We start from the raw sequence: 24,492 nt of genomic DNA on the forward strand, positions 1-24,492 counted from the left end.
GACATGCTCTACATGAACTTAATGACAAAATAAAAGCACATTCATCACACCGTTGCTCTATTTTACACTGGCAGCAAAAACACTGCAAACATATTATGAATATTCAATATAATCGTCCATCCCTATCTGGTATCTCTTTCATTCCGTCACTCCTCAAATCATTTTGACACAGGTGTTCTTAGACTCATCTGCTGCCTCACACATCCAAACAACAGACCGAAAAACCCACACTGACATTAATAGGACCTGAACTCTGTATACACCACCATGTTTTAATGCTCCATCAACAGAATGCAGATAGACTTTCAGATGAGGAAACAGTCTGTTCTTGTGTATCCTTTGTACTCAATCTTTCTACTTTCACAGTGTTTTCTGTTTTCCTTATGAGCTGCGATCTCTTGTTGACCTTTCTCAGCACTACACATTTCTTTGATTTCAGAGCGAATCGTGTCTCTCGACGAGCACTGCTGACACAGTGACCCAGCTCTGCTTGTCTCTAAAGACAACGGGAAGCAGATGAAACCATGTCAGACACTGGAAAAAGTACTGACATGCTCAGCAATTGAAACGACTCATGTACAAACAGAGCGTCTCTGCTATTGATTAGTGTGTGACAAGAGGTCCTTTTAGACGTTTTCCACTGTGGGGAAGGTAAGCTTTGTCACGCCTGAGTGTCTTCTAAAGGACCAAAATGCACTTTAGTAAAACAAAGACTTCACTTTGGCCCTGTCAATATGAAGGAGGTCTATAAAACCTAGAGGAAGCTAGCTGTTAGCATTCCTGTTCATGCGGGAACATGCTAACAAGCAAAACCTGGTCTGTATGGACATAAACAAAAAGAAAGGAAACTAAACTAAGAGTAAGAGAGAGGAGACAAAGAAGGTGACAAAAGCAAAACAAGATGACAAAGCAAAGCAACCCTTTTCCGCATTTACACATCAAACTGAGAGCAGGTGTCCAAAGTACAAGACTTTCGCTCATCAATGCTCCGTATCTTCCTCAGCATGAAAGGCAGTCAGCCTGGCTCAGGTCTGCCACGGAGCTTTTGATGTTTAATTAATGTTCTGTTTGCGGAATATGCAAATGTAAATAAATGTATTAAAAAAACATACTGTAACTTGCCACCAGCAAAAGCCTGAAAGGACCAAAACATTTACTTTGTCGGAAATAATGAAATAAAGCCAAAGACAGAAGCACTACTCCTCTTTACATGTTAATTTATGCATCTTTTCGCTGAAGACTGGAAAACAATCCTAATGAGTCATAGAGGCTGATAGTGAGAAAAGAATAAAGAAGAGAGAAGGAGGGGAAAGATGCATCAAGTGCCTATAGTTGCAACATATGTGCTGCCAGTGAGTAGGACACACAGCATTCAGAATAAATGAGAGAAAAATTTCTGTACCGTTAAAATGCACTGAAAATCTGAACCCTGCCAAAACAACCCTGGATACACTTCCCATAATTAACACACTGTCCAGATCCTGTTTTTTTCCCATCTTTCAAGCCTTTTTGTGATAACTGCCGCAATAATTTTGAGGTGTTTAATATATTTTGACTCTGAATTACTGTACTTGCATAGTATGGACTAAAGGACATATGGTAGATATGCAGGTGTGAACTGCGAAAAATCATTTAGTATTTTACCTGGTCTACAAGTAAAAAAGAAGAAAAAAAGAAGACGTTTTTAAAACATTAATTTTATCCTTTAAAACTCATCTTTGATCACCAAAATGACATATTTAAAAAAAAAATTCCTGTGAAAAAAAAAATTCTTCAAGCCTTAAAACAGCTTGAATGTAACTCTACACCCTTGCCTCATTTAATATACGCGAATCAATGAATATGCAAATTAGGCCTGCCTCTATTCGCTCACGCCAGCTCAGAGATCCACTCGGTCAACTTACTGAGGTAAATGCTGCATGATGGTATCGCTCTTTACAACATCAGACACATAACGGTAATTAATATGATTAGACTTTTGCTTGACTATGTTATCAAACAGCTAATAATGTGTTGCTAATGATACACAAACCATGTTGCCATTCGCTGTTCAGAGTCAGACAGCTGCCTTCTAACAACCAGTATCCTTACAAACGCTTTGAACAACATATAGTTCATCATAACATTGTAATATACATCATACACCCACCATATTGCTAAATCTACATGTTTTTTCATATCAACAGAAAAATATACCGGGATAACCTGGCTCCTCTCGAGACTCCCCTGCTAGTTCGCTGTTAATGATACGCCAAAGCCCGCCGGCATGTTGACGTGATTGGTTACAAGGTAGTTTGTGACATCACAGACACCAGCGATTTCAATCCACGAGTTTGAGACTGTCTTTTTTCACTTAAGTTTTAAGGAGAAAATACTCAGCAGTGGTGTTGACATGACTTTGCACATGGTTTGTCTTAAAGCATATTTAAAAACACCACATAGACATACAAACAACATTAAAAACTTGATTTTCACCACAGGGGTTCTTTAAAAAAAAAAAGACTTGATCAGCAAAACGATTTCTGAGAAATTCTCTGAGAAATAATTATCATGCAGATATTATTTTCCTGCATTTTCGGACATCCTACTCTTTAACCATACTGCTTATCAAATACTACATAGCAGGGAAGTACAAACTCTGATGTGCCACACAAGTATGCAAACGCATCTCGATTTCATAAACTTTCTTCTTCTATGGCCAGATTTATTTTTTATACTCACAGTGGAGCAACAATGTGAAGATAATCTCGCTGAGTAAGTTAGATCTTATTTACATATTTAATACAATTCCTTGCCATTTTTGAATAGCAGCATATGGTTTGTTGCTGCCACAGCAATGCAAATTTGTACTTTAAGTAAGGGGCTGCACACTTCCGCATTTGCGTCTGCGTACTTGTGTAGATTCTGTTTCTGCCCTTAGGCGTAGCAGGGGAACTAACATAGCTCCAACCAAGGGGCCTAGATGCATGCATCCATGCAAACAGGTAGCGGGGCAACAACAGGGTCAGGCGATTTGGGAAAATATTCATCCAGATAAAAACACAGCACTCGGAAGAAGAAGAAGAACTCCATGACCTCACTTTCCCTTCACATAGCGCCATGAGGACTAGAGCTGCAGCGAGGGCCACTCCAACCATCCTCCATCACGCAAACAAACACAAGAAGAGACATAGACGAAGAGATACAGGTAGAAAGTAGACATCAAACCAGCCCTTTGAGGGCCCCCTGAAGGAGACCCACGAGTCAGATTCCCAACAAGAAAGGTCAGAGGTTGAACTCTTCCCAGCTCGCAATGAGAGGTGTGTCCGGCGGTGGCCCTGAGCAGACTTCACACAGACAAAGACAGACAGAGAGACACACTGGAACAGAAAAAACACGGTTTAAAAACAGCCAAAAAGGACATAAAAGGACAAAAGGGGAAATGACGAGACATTTGAACATGGAACGACTGGCGTGGACGACTGGCACTGGAGTGGTGAGGACATGAATGAAACATGAAGTCAGTGTTTCATGTGTCATCAGAGCTGATGGCAGAATGAGAACGCCATGGCAATGAAAGAGAATGAGCACCTTCCACAAGAGTTTCCCAGCAGGACACAACCAAAAACAAGCAGACATACAATGCTAATTAAACAATAGCTATTTTCGCTAACATAAAATTACAAGAACGCACAGCAAAACATCTGTGTGGAACTATCCCACAATTCCCCTCACTCACCACAAGGCCCTTGATGTTTGATGGGGATGTCTGTCTTGGTCCGGCACTCTTCGAGTTTCCTCTCGCAGTCGTTGGGGTACGTCTTGCCGTCCTTTCCGCACAGGGGCTTGTACGTGCCGTCGCATTGTATGGGGTTGCAGGAACACAGAAACTCTCCGTTTTCCAGCAAACACTTGGCGTTGAACTTACAATCGTTCGGGCAGCTCCCTGGAGACCAGATACACACGTATACATGCGTCAACAACGTGAAGAACGGTGGTAACCGTCCTGGTGTTAATCAACACTGACTGGAGGCATCTCTCTTTTTCCCTCGCTCAATCAGACATCGGATATTGACTCACTCAGGGGGTTTTGAATTAATTACCGTGTCTGATTATTTAATCAATTATCTAATTCCATTCAGATTGATTTGAGATGTTTTTTTTCCACTCAGAGTTGTGTTAAGCTGTCACAGACGGGCCGTGGCGGTGTGTAATTACGGCAGCCTTTCATCTGTTTGAGAAAATTAAGAGACCTATTATGTTATTGTACAATCTGAGCTTGATTTATGTTTGATTGCATTATCCAACCTATCTTTAAGGATGTGACATACATGCTAATGAGACTGGACTCATAGGAAGCTATAGGAATAGGGGTGGAGTCTCATAAACCTGATTTTTTTTTTCATGTAATTTTACTCCACATGAAATAGCCTTCACAACCGTAATGTATGAGTAAAACAGAATATATAATGAGAAAAAATCTAGGGCAACACTTAATTTCATCCATCGGGAACTGATTGGTTTGAGAAAACTGGGAGTTCCACACAAGAACGAACCTAAAGTTTGTGGAGGATTATTTCACTCTTGAAATGCTGTTGGTGTTGTGAAATATCTATAGCCTCACAGAATTACATCCCTCTCTGTAGCTGTTTGTAATGTAGCATGTTATCACAATATTTATTTCTAACTAATCAAAAAAGCCTTTCTTAGTTAGTTAGCATTGTGTTAAGCTAGGAAATTAAACATTAAACCTTTCTTTGTGCTTTTTACTTAGCCTTCAATCAGCAAACTAACAGCTTAGCATACAAGTGTAGCATACTGCTAACTGCCACTAAAAGGGCTCTTTTGATTAACGATAACAAGCTCCATCTGGGTGTTCCATACAAGAACAGACCTAAATGAGAATTTCCTGTCGATTGTAAAGCATTATTTCTCTCTTGAAGTGCTGCTGGTTTTGTGAAATAGACCCTGACAGAAACCTATGCCCTTTGGAAGTTGTTTGTAATATCTGGTAAAAAACATAGCAAAAATGAAGAGCACCTTTCTTAGCCAGTTAGCATTGTGTTAAGCTAGTAGGCTAAGCTGTTAGCTAACTAATCAATTATTAGCAAAGACATGACCAGATTAAACATTTCCCTTCTTTGTTTAGCTTTAATTTAGCAAACTAACAGCGTAGCTTACTAACATAGTATAGTGCTAACAATTTAAAAAGACTAGCTGAACATTAGCTTTTGATCAAGCATTAAGGAAGTGGGATAGGATCTTGCATAACACTGGCTTCATGATTGAGATATATCACTGTGTTCACCCTCAACACAACCCAATGTTAATGCTTCTTTTTCAAATAAAAGTTATGGAAATGATAGCAAATAACACTGTATTACATTAACATAAATTGTCATGAAAGAGTGATTCATGTACTAACTTGGTGGATCCCGAACACATGCTAGCATGCTAGTTGTGTATCTTACAATGAAAGACATTCATCGGAGACAACTGCTGCTATCGCTTCTTGAGTTACACTGGCACACAAACAGTTGCTCTGTACCGGGACAACAGTGGCCCACAAATACACCACTATCGCTCCTGGCGCAAACACAGTTCAGACACGGACACACATATACACACTAAGCCACCGTTCATGCACTATCAGGCGAACACACACTCTCTCTGCGCTTTGCCACAGGGCTTCAGAGTGAGGCAGGGACGATCTTTTCATCACCCGTGAAGATACAGTCTTGCCACAATACACCTGCCAGAGCCCGACAGGCAAATTGGATTTGTGGAGATTGGTATCGTGTAGGCATGACAGTACTGCTAACCTGACTTAATTTGTCCAGAGCCTCCTCACCGCAGCCATGACAAAATAAATCAAATGCGGCCGTAGGGCTCCTTTATCAGACACGAGCATGAGCTCCTGGGAGCCGACGACATCTCTGCTCTGGGAGGAACTTACCTTTCTCCTTGCAGCTGCCTGAATAGACCTTCTTGATCTCCAGGTTGTTCTGCTGGGCCGTCCGCTCCATCTGACACTTGCTATCGTAGGTGCGGCCATCGCTGCCGCAGATGGGTGTAGCGTCGGGCTTGCAGGTCTCAGGAAGGTAGATGGTAAACTGCTTGTAGGTTTTTGGGTTCACCCGGCAGGCCACACTCACGTTATTCAGAGAGTCACTGCAAGGATCTGAGGATGAAAGTGAGAGAATAAACCCCTAAATTAGAAAATTTGGACTAAACCACTAAATTCATTTAGATTAGTTTTACGATCTCTTTATGAACTTTTTAAAGCGTCAAAGTGGTAGTTGCATAGCTGTCAATGGAGGGACAGAAATCTCTCAGATTTCATTAAAAATATCTTCTCTACTGTTACAAAAAAAAAAAAAAAAAAAAATCTGTTTAAAATAAACGCTGTTCTTTTGAACTCTCTATTCATCAAAGAATCCAAAAAAAAAAAAAAAGTTTCACGATTTCCACAAAAAATATCAAGGATCACAACTGTTTTCAACATTGATAATAATAATTCCTGAAGGATCATGTGACAATGATGACTTGAGTAATGGCTGCTGAAAATACAGCTTTGCCATCAGAGGGATAATTTATATTTTAAAATATATTAAAATAAAAAACGGTTATTTTAATTTGTAATAATATTTCACAATATTATTTTTTACTGTATTTTTGATCAAATAAATGCAGCCTTGGTGAGCATAACAGACTTTCATAAACATAAAAAAAAAAAAAAAATTCTTACCAACCCTAAACTTTTGAATGGTAGTGTACATATAATCTTCCTGAAGATCTTACTTAGCTTATTTGATTAGGGCTGGATTAAACTCATTATGACAGCACACATTCACGACCAGATTTCCTGATATCTGAGCACATGCCCTAACTAAACGCCACAGATCTGACAATGCCATTTTTTGACGAGAATGTTCTCCTTTTTCAAAGCATCTTCTAGGCACCATTGATGGAGCTGTTGTCAGTGGCATGTCATTTATTGAGAAGAAATAGTGAAATGTGAAAAGATAAGGGTGACAGCTGATGGGACGGGAGTGACGAGTGTGTGGGAGTTGATGGGTCTTTTTGGCTGCAGGGGGCTCCAGGCCCTGGCCCTGCATGGCAAGATCATAATTGTAATAGAAACGCCATGATGGTTATTGAAATAAGTGTGACAGTTTCACCAGCCTCCACACTTTTCAGAAACAAGACAACACAAAGGACTTATCAGCCGGTGTTGTGCTAAGACAATGCCGAGCCGCGAGCGAGTCGTACAATCGTGGGAGAAAAAGAAGCTTGGAGACAGAGAGAAAAAAGACGCGAGAGACAGAGACAGAAAGGACAGAGGAAATTAGACACGAAAGACAAAACACGTAAACAAAACAAAGATCTAGAAGAGAGGAAGAAACACAGGCATATAAAGAGAACAAGAAAATGGAAACAAAATAAACGGGAAATGAAGGCAAAGCCACAGAGATAGAGAGACATCATGAAAGCAAATAACACACAGATGGACACATGCACACTAGGGACACATTATAAAATAAAGGTTCTTTATTAGCATCTATGGTTCTATGAAGAGCCTTTCACATCCATGGAAACTTTCCATTGCACAAGGTTCTTTAGTGGAAAAAGGTTCTTTAGGCTTGTTATCCACACCAAAAAAAAAATAAATAAACTGAAATTTTTTTTGGGGAACAAAAAATGGTAAGAACCCCCTTTTGGAACCTTTAAGGCCCCGATATACTTCAAGCAAAGTTCTTTTTCGTAAAACGTGAAATACGTGAGCAGCGATATACTGTAATCGAACATCTGACACCGCCCACACTGCAGAGAGCGACGGTTAGATGAATATGTAAAAATGTTGTGCGCTTTCCTCTCAGTAACAAAATAAACACAACAAAATTGAGAAACTAGCAAGGATTTTTTAAATGAAGCATAAGAAAAGCATCTGATCATGGCAACGTGGATATGTTTGTTTGCACGAGCTCTGTAATTCGGCACTCCAGTAAAGTCACGTCGCGTTTATATTATAACACTTTATAAAATAGATTGCTTAAAATCAAGCAGCTTTACCTTATTAAACACGAAAAACAGTGTCAGTCTCTCATTTCATCAGTAGTACAACTTCATTTTCTACTATAAAGCAGCTCTCCAGTGTTCATGTTTTCACTCACAGACATCTGAATTCTATGGACTTGAGAGAAGAAATGAACTGGAAAATATTTTCCGAGTGAAAGAAGGCGGAGCCTTAGCGCACACCTACCTTATGTAATGGCAACGGACCAATGGTAGTACGAAGGTGTTTACCAGCCGAAGCAAATTTTTCCAGAAAGTTGGCAAGCTGTTTCGAACTTCCAAAACGAATTTCATTCCGGCCTAATTTTGTTCGAAATCATGTCACATCAGTTCGTTCTTCGATTTCGTTTGAAGTATATTGGGGCCTTTATTTTTAAGAGTGTAGCAGTGGATTGAACAACTAGTCGACTAATTAGCTATAAATTGACGAGTCTGGTAGCAACCCATCATAAACGCACAAAAACCAAGCTCAATATTTCTAAGACTCTGAATTAAAAACAAAGACACAAGTGCTGGACATAAAAGCTCAGGGAGAGAGAGAGGCGAGCTGACAGGAAATGTTGATGCCAGGTCAGGGACTGGTGTATACTAACACAATAATAGGACGGCTCTCAAAGGAGGGTAGTGTGGAGCTCGACCAAAAGGGTCCAGCACAATGCGGGCAGCAACTCCAACAACATCTCGCAATGCAAGCCAGCCATTACCACTGGAGAAACCATTAGCTCCCATTAAAAGAGGCCGGCTGGAGCCAGCATTCAGTATATCGCTGCCTCACAGTGCCATGCAGGGGTGGCTGTAATTAGCCAGACACACTGAGCCCTACTCCAGCAGGGAGTGTGTATGAGGCCGCTCCATTAGTCCTGCCCCTGTATCTGTGTGCCTGACAGTTGCTGGCCAAGACCTTAATGCATGTGTTGGAGGAACAGAAGCTGTAGCCACGGTTTACAAGAATGAATGTGTATACAGAGCCGGCCAAAAATGTGTCTAAGTGTGCTTTGAAATAACTGTGGCCCATGTCCTGCTGTACAATTGATTGTGGGTTTGTTTGTTTTGTTCCTCTATTCTCAGTGAACAACAACAACAAAAAATTCTTAATCATATTTTTGTCTTGTTTTCCAGAAAAAATATCCTTAAAACAAGTTAAATTTACCTGACAAAATTAATCTTGTCAAGAAGCCAAAATTATCTCATATTTAGAATGTTTAATGTGTCTTCCCGAGACATAAAGCATTTTTGTTTCTCAACTAAACTGACCTTATTTTAAAGGTTTAGTTCACCCAAAAATGAAAATTCTGTCATTAATTACTCACCCTCATGTCGTTCCACACCTGTAAGACCTTCGAAGCTTTACGAATCTTTTGTTTCAAATCAGTGGTTTGGAGCGTGTTAAGTCACGTGATTTCAATAAATGAGGCTTTGTTACGTGTCTTTCGAAAATTCAATGGTTCACCTCTGGGGGGCGTGACTTTGGCAGTTTGATATACGCTCCGAACCACTGATTCGAAACAAAAGATTCGTAAAGCTTCGAAGCTTCATGAAGCAGTGTTTTGAAATTGCCCATCACTAGATATTGAATAAAGATTTTTTTTTTTTTTTTGGCGCACAAAAAGTATTCTCGTCACTTCATGACATTAAGGTTGAACCACTGTAGTCACATGAATTGTTTTAAATACGTCTTTAGTAGCTTTCTAGGCATCTGAAAGTATTAATTATCTTGCTGGCTATGCAGGCCCTCACTGAGCCATCGGATTTTATCAAAAATATCTTAATTTGTGTTCCGAAGATGAATGAAGGTCTTACGGGTGTTATTTTAATGATGTTAAGATGTTTTCCCGGAAAACAAGACAAAACATACAGATTCAAAAAAATATTATTTATAATAAAAATAGTAAAATATGACATAACTTATGCTGTATAGACATTTTGGAGGTCATACTTCTTATTCTGTCTTATTTCATATATGTGCCAAATGTATAAAATAATACCAAAGTTAATGGGGTGTCTCTCAGTGATAAAAATAACATTTGTATGTGTTGGCTGTTTGTGCATGACAGAATCAGAGAGTCAGTAACCACAAGGATGGTGTCTCTAAGTTAGATTTAAAGTTGCTGTCTGTCCTCCTTGGTGCTTTGTATTCCCATGGGGGTTAAAGTGAAAGACACTCTCCGCAGAGAAACCTACTCCACGCGTCCTCTGGGACCCGAGGCATTCATCCAGCCCTGCCGCCCAGAGAGCCATCATTTACAAGAGGTGACTTCCCTCTGAGTCTGTCTGCCTCGCTCTGCCGCAGGAAACACCACAATGTCACACAGCCCAGACAAGACTCAAAATACAGCAAAAGTCATCTTCTTAACTGGTATTTTTGTCTTGTTTTTTAGTAAAAAAAAAAAAAAAAAAAAAAAAAAAAAAAGTATATCCCCTTTGTTTTAAGCATAAACCTCTCTAACATTTCTTAGATTTGTGCATTGGAAACAATTCTAATGCCAATGAAGTAAGAAAAAGTACTTAATTAAAAAGAAAAAACTTGCAAAAAGTCTCAAAACTTTTGCTTCAACTAAAATGGTATTTCTTTAACTGAAAAACAAGACAAAAAAATACAAATTAAGAAACTGATTTTTTTGCACTCCAGACTCTCTAAAGAAAAGAGCCTGTGGATCATCTAACCACGCTGCATTCTATACAAGATAAAACCTCCATGTCTCGTAAAAAACAGCAAGGTTAAATAGGAGGGAGTGTTTGATCTTTGTTAAGCAATAAGGGAATAACGGATGCCTAAAAAAACTGAAGATGCCTAATGATCTGAGAGGTCCATAAACACTAGAACAAATATAGGGAAACATAAAGCAGGACTTAACCTGCTGGAACTCATGAGGACAGACGAATAAAAGAGATCAAAATAAAACTCTGAAATGTCAGAGAGGGGCGGAATAAGCTGAAAAAAGAATCTGACAGCTTGTCAGACAGCGTGGAAGGGAAATGTCATTAGGCAGTCCAGGGTGGGGAGGGGGCTTTTCATGAACGGCACTCTGTCCCCATGACTCAAACTCTCCACTAACATGAAACAGTGAGGATTTAATCAAAGAAGAGCTCAAAAATCCAGACAGTTAGCATGGTGAGGTATGACGTGCCGGGAGCTTTCAGCAGAATAATTGATCTGCTGGAAATTCATCCACAATACTCTTTAACAAGCATTCAAACTCACACTGGGGTAATGCAATAGAAGTAATGTGTTGCATAATCACAGAATTTCTTTCAACAAGAAATGCATTACTAACTAACTTAACTTTAAATGTAAAATTTAATTTAATTAATTTAATACCATAATATCCAAGTTTCTTAAATTAGGTGGTTTGTAACTTTTTCAAATCTTCAAAACAAGATTTCTTGTTTCACAAGGAAAACAGTGTAAAAATGTAAAATAATAATAATATTAATAATAATAATAATATGTATTAGATTATTATTACATGTATAATAATAATAATAATAATATTCTTCTTATTCTTAATAATTTTTTATTCTTTTACATTTTTACACTTTTTTGGAATATGGAAAAAATACATATTTTCCCAATCATACATACATACACACATAAAAAAAGAAACAAACATTAACTGAATTGAGCAGAGTTGTCCTAATAATACCAATAATATGCTTTAGGAATGGAGTTCCTTGTATTTTAAAACCAACACTGACCACAGTTGCATTCTTCAAGCAGCCTAACTGACTTGTGTTCACTTTGAAGGAAGCTGCAATGTTAGAATGGCAACATTGGTAACAACTACAGTACATGTGATAACGACAGTAAATGCAATGCTAATGACTATTTAAAGGCTCCACAGACTCACCACAGCGGCCTTGGTGATGCACACGGATGTTCTTCTGGGTGGCACAGGCTTTCATGTTGAGCTCACATTCGCTTTGGTAGTCCAGGCCATCGCTGCCGCACACCACGTGCTTGGGGAAGTTCTCGCAATTCAGAGGACACATGCATTTGGCAGACAGACCGTCTGATGACTGGATGCAGGTGCTGCCAAAGCTACAGGTCACCTCACTGCACGGGTCCTTCAGGGCTGAAAAACAAGAGAAAGAGAAAATGAGCGAAGAAAATGCCTACATAAAATTTTATGCCATAATCGGAGATGTTCTAAGTGGCTCTTAGTGTGTTGCTATGTGGCTGCTTGGTCAAAAGAGTCCATCATCCTTAAGTTTTACACAGTACGCTGGTACCTATTCATGCATCCAGCACACACGGTTCAGGATGTGTTACGTGCAAAAATTTTATATTTAATGTTGAAGGTTAGCAAGCAGTGCTAATTTCATGATGTACTTTTGGTTGTGTTTGGATAATTGGCTCGCTGCTTGTCATGTTCACACTATAAGGTCTGTTTAAGGTGGGAGTTCAAAAGTGAGCTCCAAACATGAACCCTATTACTGAGATAAAATTGGGTTAAAAAATGAGGCACGGTCTCCCAGCACCTCCACACGTCTTAGACGTGCCCCGTGTCGATACAGATGGCAGAGTGAAGTGGCTTAACCCGGGCTGAAGAACAGCTCAGTGCCCCAGACTTGAATATTTGGACACAGCTGGGTGGGTGTACAAACAAGTCACTCTAATTCACCACGGACCATTTCAAGCAAGCTTTGCATTCACAAAACATTCTCAATTGCTATGCTTCAGCGTACCCGTCCTTATGCTGGAGGGACATAATCAGCTTTTTTCACTCTGAAAATAAGAAGCAAGTCTTTCTGCAAAAGACTTTGTCTATTTCTTATTAAACATTCCACCACTCAGGACTGAAGTTGAAGAAATGATTTACACAAAAATGAAATTTCTGTCATCATTTACTTATATCGTTTCAAACACAAAAATCCTGGCCACTCTTTTTCATATAATGAAAGTGAATGAGGGCTGGGGCTGTCAAGTTTCAAAATGACAAAAAGTGCCATAAAAGTGGTCTATATAGCCCCTTTCACGAAGCAATCCTGGTAAATTACAGTAAAATTATCAGTACGACTTTTCCGGTAAATACACAAATATGCTGTTAAAACAAGCAACGACGTTCCATCTTTTTACCGGTAAGATACCATTTACACATCAGTACCAAAATACCATTAAACTCTGTAATGTCACTGGTCACAGACACGAAGATGTAGGCCTACCTTTAATTTCAAAAAGCTGATTGCTCACTGAAAAAAACCCACAGTCATCATGTTCATCATGTTTCAAGTTTGAATTTGACGTGACAAAGCATTGATATCTAAGTGGCTAAGTAATTTACTTACTTTTTAATTAGCCTTACCATTAACCCCATCATTTTGTTCAGACCGATTCGAGAATGCACTCAAAAACAAGAGGCGGATTAATCGCACAAACCATAACCAGTCATATCCAATCATAGCATGATGGAGGCATTGCCTCCTCTCACGTGACTTTCACCCATTCATTCTCAATTACCCTCCAACAAACTCACCTCACACTTTAGGGGTCTGTTAAAATTCAATGGGCTCAGGGGAGGCAAGAGAGATGCGGCCTTCCGCTGTAACTTTACCTGTAGGTGATTTATACAGCTTTTAATGTCATATGTGGCTATACGTACTGGGCCCCAGTGGCTGTGGAGCTTGGTTCTCCATGGATCTTTTTGATCACTGGATCAGTCCCAGGATGAAGGAGACTGACTGCTAGTGTGATGGATCCACAGATGAGGTCAGTGTGAGCGGCTGGCATGCCAAGTCTGGTGGTGTCAGCACCCTCAAGTCCAGTGGTCTCAGCGCCTTCAAGTCCAGCGGTTTCAGCACCCTCAAGTCCAGTGGTCTCAGAGCCCTCAAGTCCGGTGGTCTCAGCGACCTCAAGTCCAGTGGTCTCAGCAACCTCAAGTCCAGCGGTTTCAGCACCCTCAAGTCCAGTGGTCTCAGAGCCCTCAAGTCCGGTGGTCTCAGCGACCTCAAGTCCAGTGGTCTCAGCACCCTCAAGTTCGATGGTCTCAGCGCCCTCAAGTCTGGTGGTCTCAGCGCCCTCAAGTCCGGTGGTCTCAGCGACCTCAAGTCCAGTGGTCTCAGCGCCCTCAAGTCCGGTGGTCTCAGCGCCCTCAAGTCCGGTGGTCTCAGCGCCCTCAAGTCCAGTGGTTTAGCACCCTTCAAGTCCGGTGATCTCAGCGCCCTCAAGTCCAGTGGTCTCAGCGCCCTCAAGTCCGGCGGTCTCAGTCTGATGAGTCAGGTGGTCCCATAGTTACTGCTACTGTCATCTGCGCTGTCTATGATGGCTACCTATGCTCTTCCTGAGGCACCAGTGACCGCTACAGCTCCTCCCGAGGTGGTGTAATCCACTCCTTAAGGTGGTGGGGGTTTTTGTCACGATTCATTTCCTGCCTCTGTTTCATGGAGTTTTATATTCTGTTGTCTTGCTGTGCCTGTGTTCTCTTCTTATGGTTTACTTCCTGTTTCCATGTTTCTATTACCGTCTTGTTAGTTCCAATATATACCCTTGTTTGTTACTATGCCAATTAATCACCAACACCTGTCCTTCCTTTAGCCTCTTGTTACCTTTGTGTATTTAAATCCTCAGTCATCATCTGTTCATGGTCTCGTTAACGTTTTGTGCTGGTGTTTCTGTAGTGTGTATTAAATATGATTTACATCAAGCATCTTGTGCATGACAGAAAGGTGGTAGTTTTAATTTCACCAGGGTGAATTGAAATTAATACATTTCTATTTTTGATACTCAGAGAAACCATCTGATTATTATCGTTATTATTTAGATGATACATATTTATGAGGCACTGACAAACAGAGATGCTGAATAGTGAATGGACCATGTCACTTCAGAGGGGGCTAGTTTCATTTCCGACCATCCCCACACATGCCATCGGCTCTAATTCATTCTCACTATCTCCGTCCCTGTTTTCACCTCTCCCGTGCGTCATATCAGCCTACAGTCTCCGCCATCATTTGTGGGTTTTACTTTGTGTAAATCTGCTAAGAGAACCCACTTGTTTAATTAAAGGTTTCTGCCTCTCTCTAAGGACCACGCTCCACTTTTGCAGTGTAACACACACACACAAACCCACTCACACGCATGTGATAAACTTGGCAAGCGGCATCGTAAGGATGAGATCAGTGGCGCTTTGTGTGTTGTGTGATCAAAGTGTTCATTCTCTTTTCCTCCTCTCCCTCGCTAAAAAAAGACGACTGTGCCTCCCTCGTCTTTGCACGTCTGAACCTCGCACTTCATCAGCCTGGGCTTGCTAACTAACCAACCAACCAGTCGCACTTCCAAAAAACTCATTGTGAATGTTTGTGTGGGGGAAGTGCTAATACACACCCTGATACTGCAGACAACATCCGCACACAGGCAGCGTTTTTAGACATTGTAGCAATGCTGAAGGAAAGATGAGAGATACAGTGCAGTACAAAAGTGTAGTGCGATGATTCTTAACAATTTTGACTTTAAGACCCCTCTTTGTCCAAGACAATATTTGAAAGCCCTACATCTGAGCTGATATATACATCTGGTACTTCTATTGTAAAAAAAAATAAACAGTCAAAAATATGATGTCAGTTAAATGTTGTACCACATTATTTATTCTTTATTAGAATGCTAGAAACTAATAACATATATATACCAAAACATACAGATAAAAAGCCCCAGCCATCATAAATCTTTCATGGGTTTTCTACTACATATTTCAGTAAGAGACATCATTTACGTTATATTAAGCCATACAAGTCTTAACACCAGGGGTTCCCTTTAAATTTAATGCCGAGGTAATATAACAAAGTATAGTGTTATGAATGTACATTAAAAAAAAAATGAAAATATAATAAAAACTGTAGAAATGCATCACCAGTCTATGAAAAGAGTCCATTTAAAATTATTTTATTTTTATTTTTTTTTATTTAAAAATAAATGCATTATTTAAAAAAAAAAAAAATATATATATATATATATATTTTTTTTGCCAAATGATTCATCCCTAACATGTTGTAAGTTCATGTTGTAACATGTCGCCTATGCAGTATATTTTTTCCCTAAAATGACAAACAAGTCTGTTAGACTGACGCATTCTGGTACTTTCCTCATTTTCAGTCATAACTACTGGCAACTGAGCTCTGACTCATTACTTCTACTTCAACAGATTGGCCTCATCCCCAAAAGCCTGACTCCAAGACGTTTGATTTCATCAGTCTGATGAAAAGCAGTTCTTTAAATCAGTTCTGATGCGTCTGTCAGAAAGTACACATCCAGAAAAGTCAGACAATCCACATAAACAGCTTCCTTCTCAGTGGCGCTCTGTTTGTTTTGTGACAGCACGCAGAATTGCCTCCGCGAACCCATTAAATAACAGTCTGAGCTTTTCCACCTATTGTCGCTGAGAGTTGATGAGCATTGAAGAAAAGGATGAGCTGATTAAAATGCAAAAGGCCACCCGGTATAAGGTGCGTATGCGGCTCTCTGCTGTGTTAGCACAGATAAGCCGCCCTCTCAGGCTGAGACAAGCAGGCAAATTGCCTGTTAGAATGTGACCAGTGTCGCAAACCGAAAAGGCTACGAACTGCTGAGGTCGCCACAGAGATGAGCCATTTCCTCCTTGTGATTTAGTGCTCATTTTCAGGGATGGAAATACAGTATCCTGAGGAAAGAGCGGGAGTCCTATAGCTACCTATTGATGAACTGGAAATGTCTCTCACAGGCAATTAACTGCTCTTCTCCAGCTCTGAAGAGGTTAAGACAATGAAAAAAGAAAGGCAGGAAGAAAGTAGGAAATAATAGGACCTATTCGACTAACTAATAAGTGGGGAAAAGGCATAAACAGAGTGAGAGGAAGTGAAGACAGCAAGAGAAGCCTCCTCTGATCGCCTTTCCGACAGTGCTGTGATAATGTGTTAGTGCTGGATGTATTAATGTGTAATGCGTGCAGGGAGCTGTCAGCGGCCGCTACGAGATTCCGACGGGATCGGTTCGACACAATCCGCCTTGCACTGCGAGCCCCGGGCGCCCTCTCCAGCGTGACAGAAGACGTATGTGTATGTATGAGAGTGTGTATATGTGTTAAGAAGGCTTGAGAGGAGCTGCGGGTGGTGCCACTTTCATCTCCTCCGTTCTTAAAGGAATATTCTGGGTTCAACACAGGTTTACCATGATCGACAGCATTTGGTGGCATAATGTTGAATAGCACAAAAAACGATTTGAAATCTTTCGTTAAAAAAAAAAAAAAAATCGAGGTTACGATGAGGCATTTATAATGGAAGTGAAGAAATTACGAAATGTAAAGCATACAATTTTATAAAAACACTTCTTAATATTCCCAAGTGTTTAAGTTTTTCACCATCTTTGCTGCAATGCTGAAAACTGGAGACGAGCCAAAAAATGAAGCTGAACCTCCACAGATGACCTCCAAACCCAGTGTCCCACCCTCTGCTTTTGTCATCCCTCACACGGCAAAATGATTTGTTCTTTTGATGTATTTCTTCAAAGGGCTTATTTGACTGCAGCTGTCTTCTTCCTTTGCACGCCTCAGTGTTGCCCTTGGATAAAGAAAATTAGGCACAAAAAAAAGGATAATACACATCTTTTTGTGGTTGGACTCAAAGGCCAGGCACTCCTGCTTTCCTGCGATAGCTGTCAGCGCGCGTGCACAATTCACGAGGTGAGCCCCTCCTGACCTGGGGCCTGTGAAGTCAGATATGTAACAACTCTGGCAAGACCAGAAGGACTATGTTAGCTCACCACCAAACATGTCTATCAGAGTCGAGGTTTATCCCCTGTGAGCTTTACTGAGTGCTAACCCAATGCAGTGCACTGCAAATGCTAGCACGGGCTTCAGATAGCATTTAATTCAGGAGGCGTACGCTCAATGTGCAAAAGACAAATCTATGCGTCCGCATGGCTGGAAAAAGATCACAATCAGGATGAATTCAATCATAATTTCTGGAACCAAAAACTGGAAGCACATGTATATACAGTAGAAAAAAACCCATTAATGATTTCTTAATAATTATTAATCAATAATTAATCATTTCTATGAAAATTTGAATGGTGCAAAACCTACTGTCAAAATACTAGAGTGTTCTCAAGGCATTGCCAAGTGGGGGTTGCTAGGATGTTCTGAGTGGTTACTACGGTGTTCTGGGTGGTTGCTGGGTTATTGCTAATGTGTTCTCTGTAGTTGCTAGGGCATTGCTCGGGGCTTACTATGGAGTTCTTGTTGGACGTTAGGGCATTGCTTGGATGTTCTAGGTCCAAACTCTGTTCTGGAGTGCCACTGTCCTGCAGGGTTTAGCTTTAACTTGCCTCAATAAACCTGCCTGGAAGTTTCTTGGAAGTAGTGCCAAAGCCACTGGAAGGCAAGCCTGCTACCTTTAGCCAAAAAAGCGTAACGGCTAATGCTAACGCTCCGGCTGTGGCGGTACGCAGGGAAGGAGACCAGAGGCCATTACACGATAGGCTGAGAGGTGCCGCACGTGATTAAGTTAGCCGTTACGCTTTCTCCAATGGTAAGAGATACAGACCCTCTTATCTCCCTATAATAATACAATCTCTGGTAGTGCCTAGTAAGACCTTGATTAGCTGGTTCAGGTGTGTTTAATTGGGGTTGGAAACTCCAGGAGCAGGATTGGACACCCCTGTTCTAGGTAGTTGCTAGGATGTTCTCGGAAGTTGCTAGGGCATTGCTCAGTGCTTACTATGGCGTTCTCGTTGGATGTTAGGGCATTGCTTGGATGTTCTAGGTCCAAACTCTGTTCTGGAGGGCCACTGTCCTGCAGAGTTTAGATCTAACTTGCCTCAATACACCTGCCTGGAAGTTTCTTGGAAGTAGTGCCTAGTAAGACCTTGATTAGCTGGTTCAGGTGTGTTTAACTGTGGTTGGAAACTCCAGGAGCAGGATTGGACAACCCTAGTCTAGGTAGTTGCTAGGATGATCTCGGAAGTTGATAGGGCAATGCTAAGGTGTTTTGAGTGGTTGCTAGGTGGTTGCTTACAGGCCCAGGTCAAAAGAGCTCACTCCCAGTGATACTGTCTCTATGGACCTGTTTACACCTGGTCACTTCAAGCGTTTTCTCTGATTGGACAGCTATCCGGTCGTGAAAAGATCAGGTGTAAATGCCCACTGAAACGCATTCGAGACGGATTTAAATTCGATGGCTCAAACCACTTCAGGAGGTGGTCTGGGACGCACTCCAGTCAAAACTGAACAGGTCTAAATGCATCTGGGTGATGAAACCACATATGTAAAGTTCACTCTTCCCAAAAATGCTAAAAAATAAATGTGTGAGAACGTGTTATAGGCTAAATAACGTTATAGCCAGATATGACGGCGCTACTGCATCACACATCGCCGCAGATGAGCAGCTGAGTATCTTCAGCAAGCCGGCGCACAAACTGACACAAATTATAGTGAAAGTAAGTCGCAGACGCTCAAAATACTTTATTAAAAGTAAAGAGACTACCTGATCTTACCAGAGCTGTTGCCGCGCTCTCTCCTATTCCGGTCTTTGATTTTGAAATTAGCTGATTATCAATAAAATGCAGCTCATATTTCTTACTTTTGGTGACGTCAACTGCATTTAGTGCGGGAATTGAAGATTGGATTTATATCCGTTTTGCTGAGATGCATTTATGTGGCTAAGTGTAAACGGAATCGTTTTGATTAATCAGATAGCTATCTGATCTGTAAAAACACATGAAGTGACCAGGTGCAAACAGGCCCTATAGCTCTAGTTCCTCCAACAATGCAAGTCTATGCAATTCCCCCTCACACCTCATCACTACAAGCTGCAAGATTTAAGGTGTAATTAATTAATTAATTAATTAATTAATTAATTTCCATAGCACAAACAACATAGGGCAAAGTACATTTTGAAGTTTAATAACCAATGTTACAATTAATTAATCACACAATTGCAAGGCTCAACCAGGCACTGCACTCCAATAGAAACAGGTCACCAGATTTAAAGCGGATGCTTTGGGATTTCAAGAGATCAAAGGTTAATGATAGTGGCCAAAGAAAAGTGCAGGAAGCCTTATTTTGAAGGCCACATACAGCTTACATAATGATTCTTCCCTACACTGCTCTCTGTTACTGCAGTACTCAAACATAATGACGAAGATGGAATTGTTTGTTTTGGCTAAAAGCAATTTTCAAAAAAAAAAAAAAAAAAAAAAAAACCGTTTTCTTTTTTCTTTCAAACAAATTTTGAGTTCAATCAGCAGGCACATTTGATGCTAATCATTTTCTTTTCCTTCAAGCAAGCCCCTTCAAACACACACACATTTATCAGTTGGTATTCATGCGTTCTGCAAGTTGATAATATACAGTCTGTCGGGAGAGACATGAAATTAGATTTTCAAATGGTTTAGCAGCTTGAAACAACAAAATTAGGATAGCCAGAAAGCATTAAAACAGCAAATTTCTATCTATCTATCTATCTATCTATCTATCTATCTATCTATCTATCTATCTATCTATCCACGTTATTATATATATATATATATATATATATGCTCTCTAGATCAACAAAATAAATGAGAATAAATCTCACACCGGCTGGCCTCTCTGGTGTTCTCTGTGGAGACTGTAAGAGACATAAAAAGCTTCAGAGAGGGTCAGGTGAAGCATCTCTTTGTCACCAGAACCCCACTGGCTGATGGGAAGAGCTGATCTCTCCTGCATTAACCTGAGAAAGGTCGGGCAGACACCTCTGTGATTACCGCAAAGGGCCTTGAGTGGACACAGGGAGGTCTTCATGAATGGCTTTGTACTCATGCACGCTTGAATGTGCTAGTGAGTAAAGCGCCGCATGTCTGTGTAAGTGATTCAGGAAAGGTTGTGGAAGGACATCCTTGGAGTGAAAATGTAATTACGGACAGAAATGAACTCATCTTGTTTAGAGGTACTAATCTTTTGGAAGAGGATGAGGAAAAGAAAAGGAAGGGGTAAGAAAGAGGACAAATAGCAGCTTATTACTGTGAAGACGATGGGAAGGGCAGTGGTTGTGCCGCTGGTGTGTGGCAGCTTGTCTGACTGTGTACTACACAAACAGGAAGCTGAATGTAACAGTCAATAATCACTATCTGGCACAAGCGCATGAATTTAAGTACCGGAGCGCATTCAAACGTTGTTTTCAAAGGTAAAATATAATCATACCCAATCAGTTGCGATTGTTTCTTTAAGATGTCTTTTAAAAGCAGAGAATGTTTCCTGAAGCATACCGCTGCCATCAAATATTAATGGAGGCACATGGCACACATACTGTACAGACGTGGTAAATGCAGCATTACATATATTCTATTATAACTCAGATTAGCTGGAATAATAAAGTGCAATAATCATTGCTCACTTCTTCAGTGGCCTTGATTTCAGAATAATGTTTCCCATTCATTTTATCCATAAGAATAAAAAAAAAACTTCAATAAAGAGCCATGAACCAATCCATCCAGCTTCGAGATGAATCACATTAAAAACATAGTTTTGAAACAAAACAGCATTTGGAAATCAGAGCACAACACAATGTACGTCTTTTATGAGGCAATGAACTATGCAGCTCATGAAGCATTGTAAATGACATAATCGAATAAAAAAACGACATTACAATAGAAATCTAATCATAGACATACAAAATTCAATATATTAGTTATATTACATATATGTGTATATATATATATATATATATATATATATATATGTATGTATATATATAATATATATATATATATATATGTGTATATATATAATATATATATATATATATATATATATATATATATAATTTATTACAAAATAGTCAAATATATTCAAATGTTAAAATGTGAAGTTTACCGCTGTGCTCTATGGTTACCAGGGGCATTACCATGAATGATCAGCCTGGCTAATGAATATTAATTCGATGACGTCAGGGAAGTAGCCATACGAGAACCACACAGATTGCGATCAACCGATCGACAGCTCTAAAAACTGTAGTTTTATGCAGCCACCTACATTTTTATTTCCTGCACTCTAGCCAAGCAAATTAAGCTTTTAAAATACAATTATTATTGGCCAAAAATTGGGCAGGGAACACTCAGAAATTTCTAAAAGTGGCAGAAATTTTATAACAGTTCCTAAGTCCCTGATTGTTACACTCAAAACTCCACTCGAGTGCAGTAGGGGTTAAAAATAACAATGCATTATTCAAGCCAGTCAAATGCATGAATACATGAATAAGTTGTAAAAAGCGTCTCCCATCTGGTATTAGAAGCGAGAGCGTGGAAAATGTGCCTTTTTAATGTGCCCGTCCTGCTGTAATCTGCCTTATCTCACTTCAACACTACATCCTCCCCCTTCGGAAGTGAGCAGGACGACAGAGAGAAAGGAGAGAGAGAGAGAGACAGAGGAGGAGAGCGAGAGAAAGAGATTTGTATAAGAAGTATCCTCATTCTCCAGGGGATAAGCAGCAGAATGAAGCTCTCGTGATGGCATTGATCATATTCAAGTCGACGTCCGGGTGTTTTTGTGTATGCTTATATAGAGTAGCTGTGTGGAAGTGATGCTATAAGACAAGCCGCATGTGATATACTAGATTTGGGCATTATGGAACCCAACATGTGGGTCCAAAAGTTTGAGATCAAAATCAAATTTTGAATGGTTGGAATTGACTAATAGTTTTGGATCACAGCATCACATTTACACAGTGGGTTTGCATTTAATGCACTGTGCAGACCTCCACAGACCCCCAATGCATTGTAGCTGAATCATGCTGGAGCATATTAGCAAGATTTTTCAGATGAGAAGATCACACTGGTTCTCAGCTGAGTGAGTTTTAAGATCAGAAAAAAATAAGTATGATGTATGTTGCTAGATCAGAGTACCTGCTTCCAGAATTAATTGAGAGACTCCATTATTGAAGGAGAAAGTCAATCTCGCTATAATTGTGTGCCGGTGGACAGGACAAGACTGTGTAGTAGACGTAACCCAAGCTAAATTTAGTCTGAGAGCAAGGAACCGCAGGTTTTTTTTTTCTGCAGATGGAGTAGGGAAGCCGAGAAGGCGCTGATGAGTGTGAATTGAGTCTCCTGTCACGGAGACAGGTGAATGTGTTGTGGCGAGCGTCTCCACGCACGAGCGCGGGAGCCGACGCAGGGGTGGAACAGGGTGAGCGAAAAACTCATTTGCACGAGGCAGGGCTGGCTACGTGCCATCGGCGGCGGCTGCCGAGCTCAGTGGCTGTGGAGGTGTCACCAGGACCCTGCCTGTGCCTGAATAACGAGCCATCACAGGGAACCATCAGCCAAACAGGACGTTGGTTTTCACACCATGTTTTTAATAAGGGAGACAAAAGTGCATTCACGCACACCTTAACAAATAAAAAAAGTAATTTTTTAATGTTAAAAACAGTATTTTATTTATGTAATGACTTTTGCCCTGAAAACAAAACAAAAAGAACAAGGTTAAAAAAAACACAAAAAATCCTATAGATAAGCCCATAGAATGGTGAGGGTATGACGTCACTTTGTACGCCAATCACACTGATTCCCTTGACAAAAACCCAATAGGATTTTTCCATAGGCTTTTGGATTATCACAAAAAATACAAGCTGTAAAAGCGAACCGGGCTTACCTGTTTGGCGTGATGGCGTTTAATCTTCCCGACAGCCTCTGCTGTCCCATTTAGCCACTTGTTAGCAACCGCCTTTTTCAAGACACATAACAGCTTAAAATAAAAATCACTGTGATACTGATGTGGATGATACTCATGTATTTTATGTCATAAAATGTGAAAGTGTCTTGAGCTTGTGTTAACCACAGACCCTATTTCAGCCATTTAACCAAAATCCAATTAAAAAAAAACATTGACTTCAGGACGATGGAACCATGTAGGCATGTTTTGGCCTACAAAGTGATGTCATATCTGCACCACCTATTAACCTGAATATTATACCAGGTGCAGACTCCATTTATATTTACTTGGGCCAAAATACATCACCTAACAACCACCCAGAACACCCTAGAAACTGAAAAGCAACGCCCCAGCAACACTTCACACACCTTATAGCACTGATTTTAAATAAATAATATTTTCAGAAAATTCCCACTAGTGCCAAAGAAATTACACACTTCACCTTTCAGCAAAGCTTTCATTAAAGCTCACCTTTATCTACATCCAAGCATTATTAATCATTTCTTTGAAAACAATCTATCCTTTTCTTCTGAGATGGATCACTATTACAATGCGTTCAAACAGTATATCCCTCTTAGCCTGCGACTTAGCCTCGGGGTAAACTCCTAGAGTTGCTTTAATATTGACTGAGATGTGTTTGCAGAAAGATCATAAATCAGCCGTCTCTCATGGCTGCAGCAACGGTTACCTGCTTGGATGAACGTCGGCTTTGACATTAATACAGAAACACGCATATAGCGCCTCATGACGTGAGCATCAGCTGACGGAGAGTGCGAGAAGCAAC

The 24,492-nt window shown here is 40.3% G+C and overlaps 1 protein-coding gene across 14 annotated transcripts in view; it reads right to left on the reverse strand.

Annotated features, from left to right (window-relative positions):
- The window catches only part of agrn (agrin), a 261,972-nt gene that overhangs the window by 88,327 nt on the left and 149,153 nt on the right, over nt 1–24,492 (reverse strand). For all 14 annotated transcript variants that reach the window (XM_051879042.1, XM_051879031.1, XM_051879030.1 and 11 more), the window contains 3 exons: nt 11,904–12,128; nt 5,936–6,160; nt 3,719–3,925 (listed from right to left, as the gene is read on the reverse strand). In XM_051879042.1, the coding sequence (XP_051735002.1) occupies nt 3,719–3,925; nt 5,936–6,160; nt 11,904–12,128 (657 nt within the window). The remainder of the gene's footprint in view (nt 1–3,718; nt 3,926–5,935; nt 6,161–11,903; nt 12,129–24,492) is intronic.

This window comes from Ctenopharyngodon idella, chromosome 22 (genome assembly GCF_019924925.1).
Source record: "Ctenopharyngodon idella isolate HZGC_01 chromosome 22, HZGC01, whole genome shotgun sequence".
Lineage (NCBI taxonomy): Eukaryota > Metazoa > Chordata > Actinopteri > Cypriniformes > Xenocyprididae > Ctenopharyngodon > Ctenopharyngodon idella.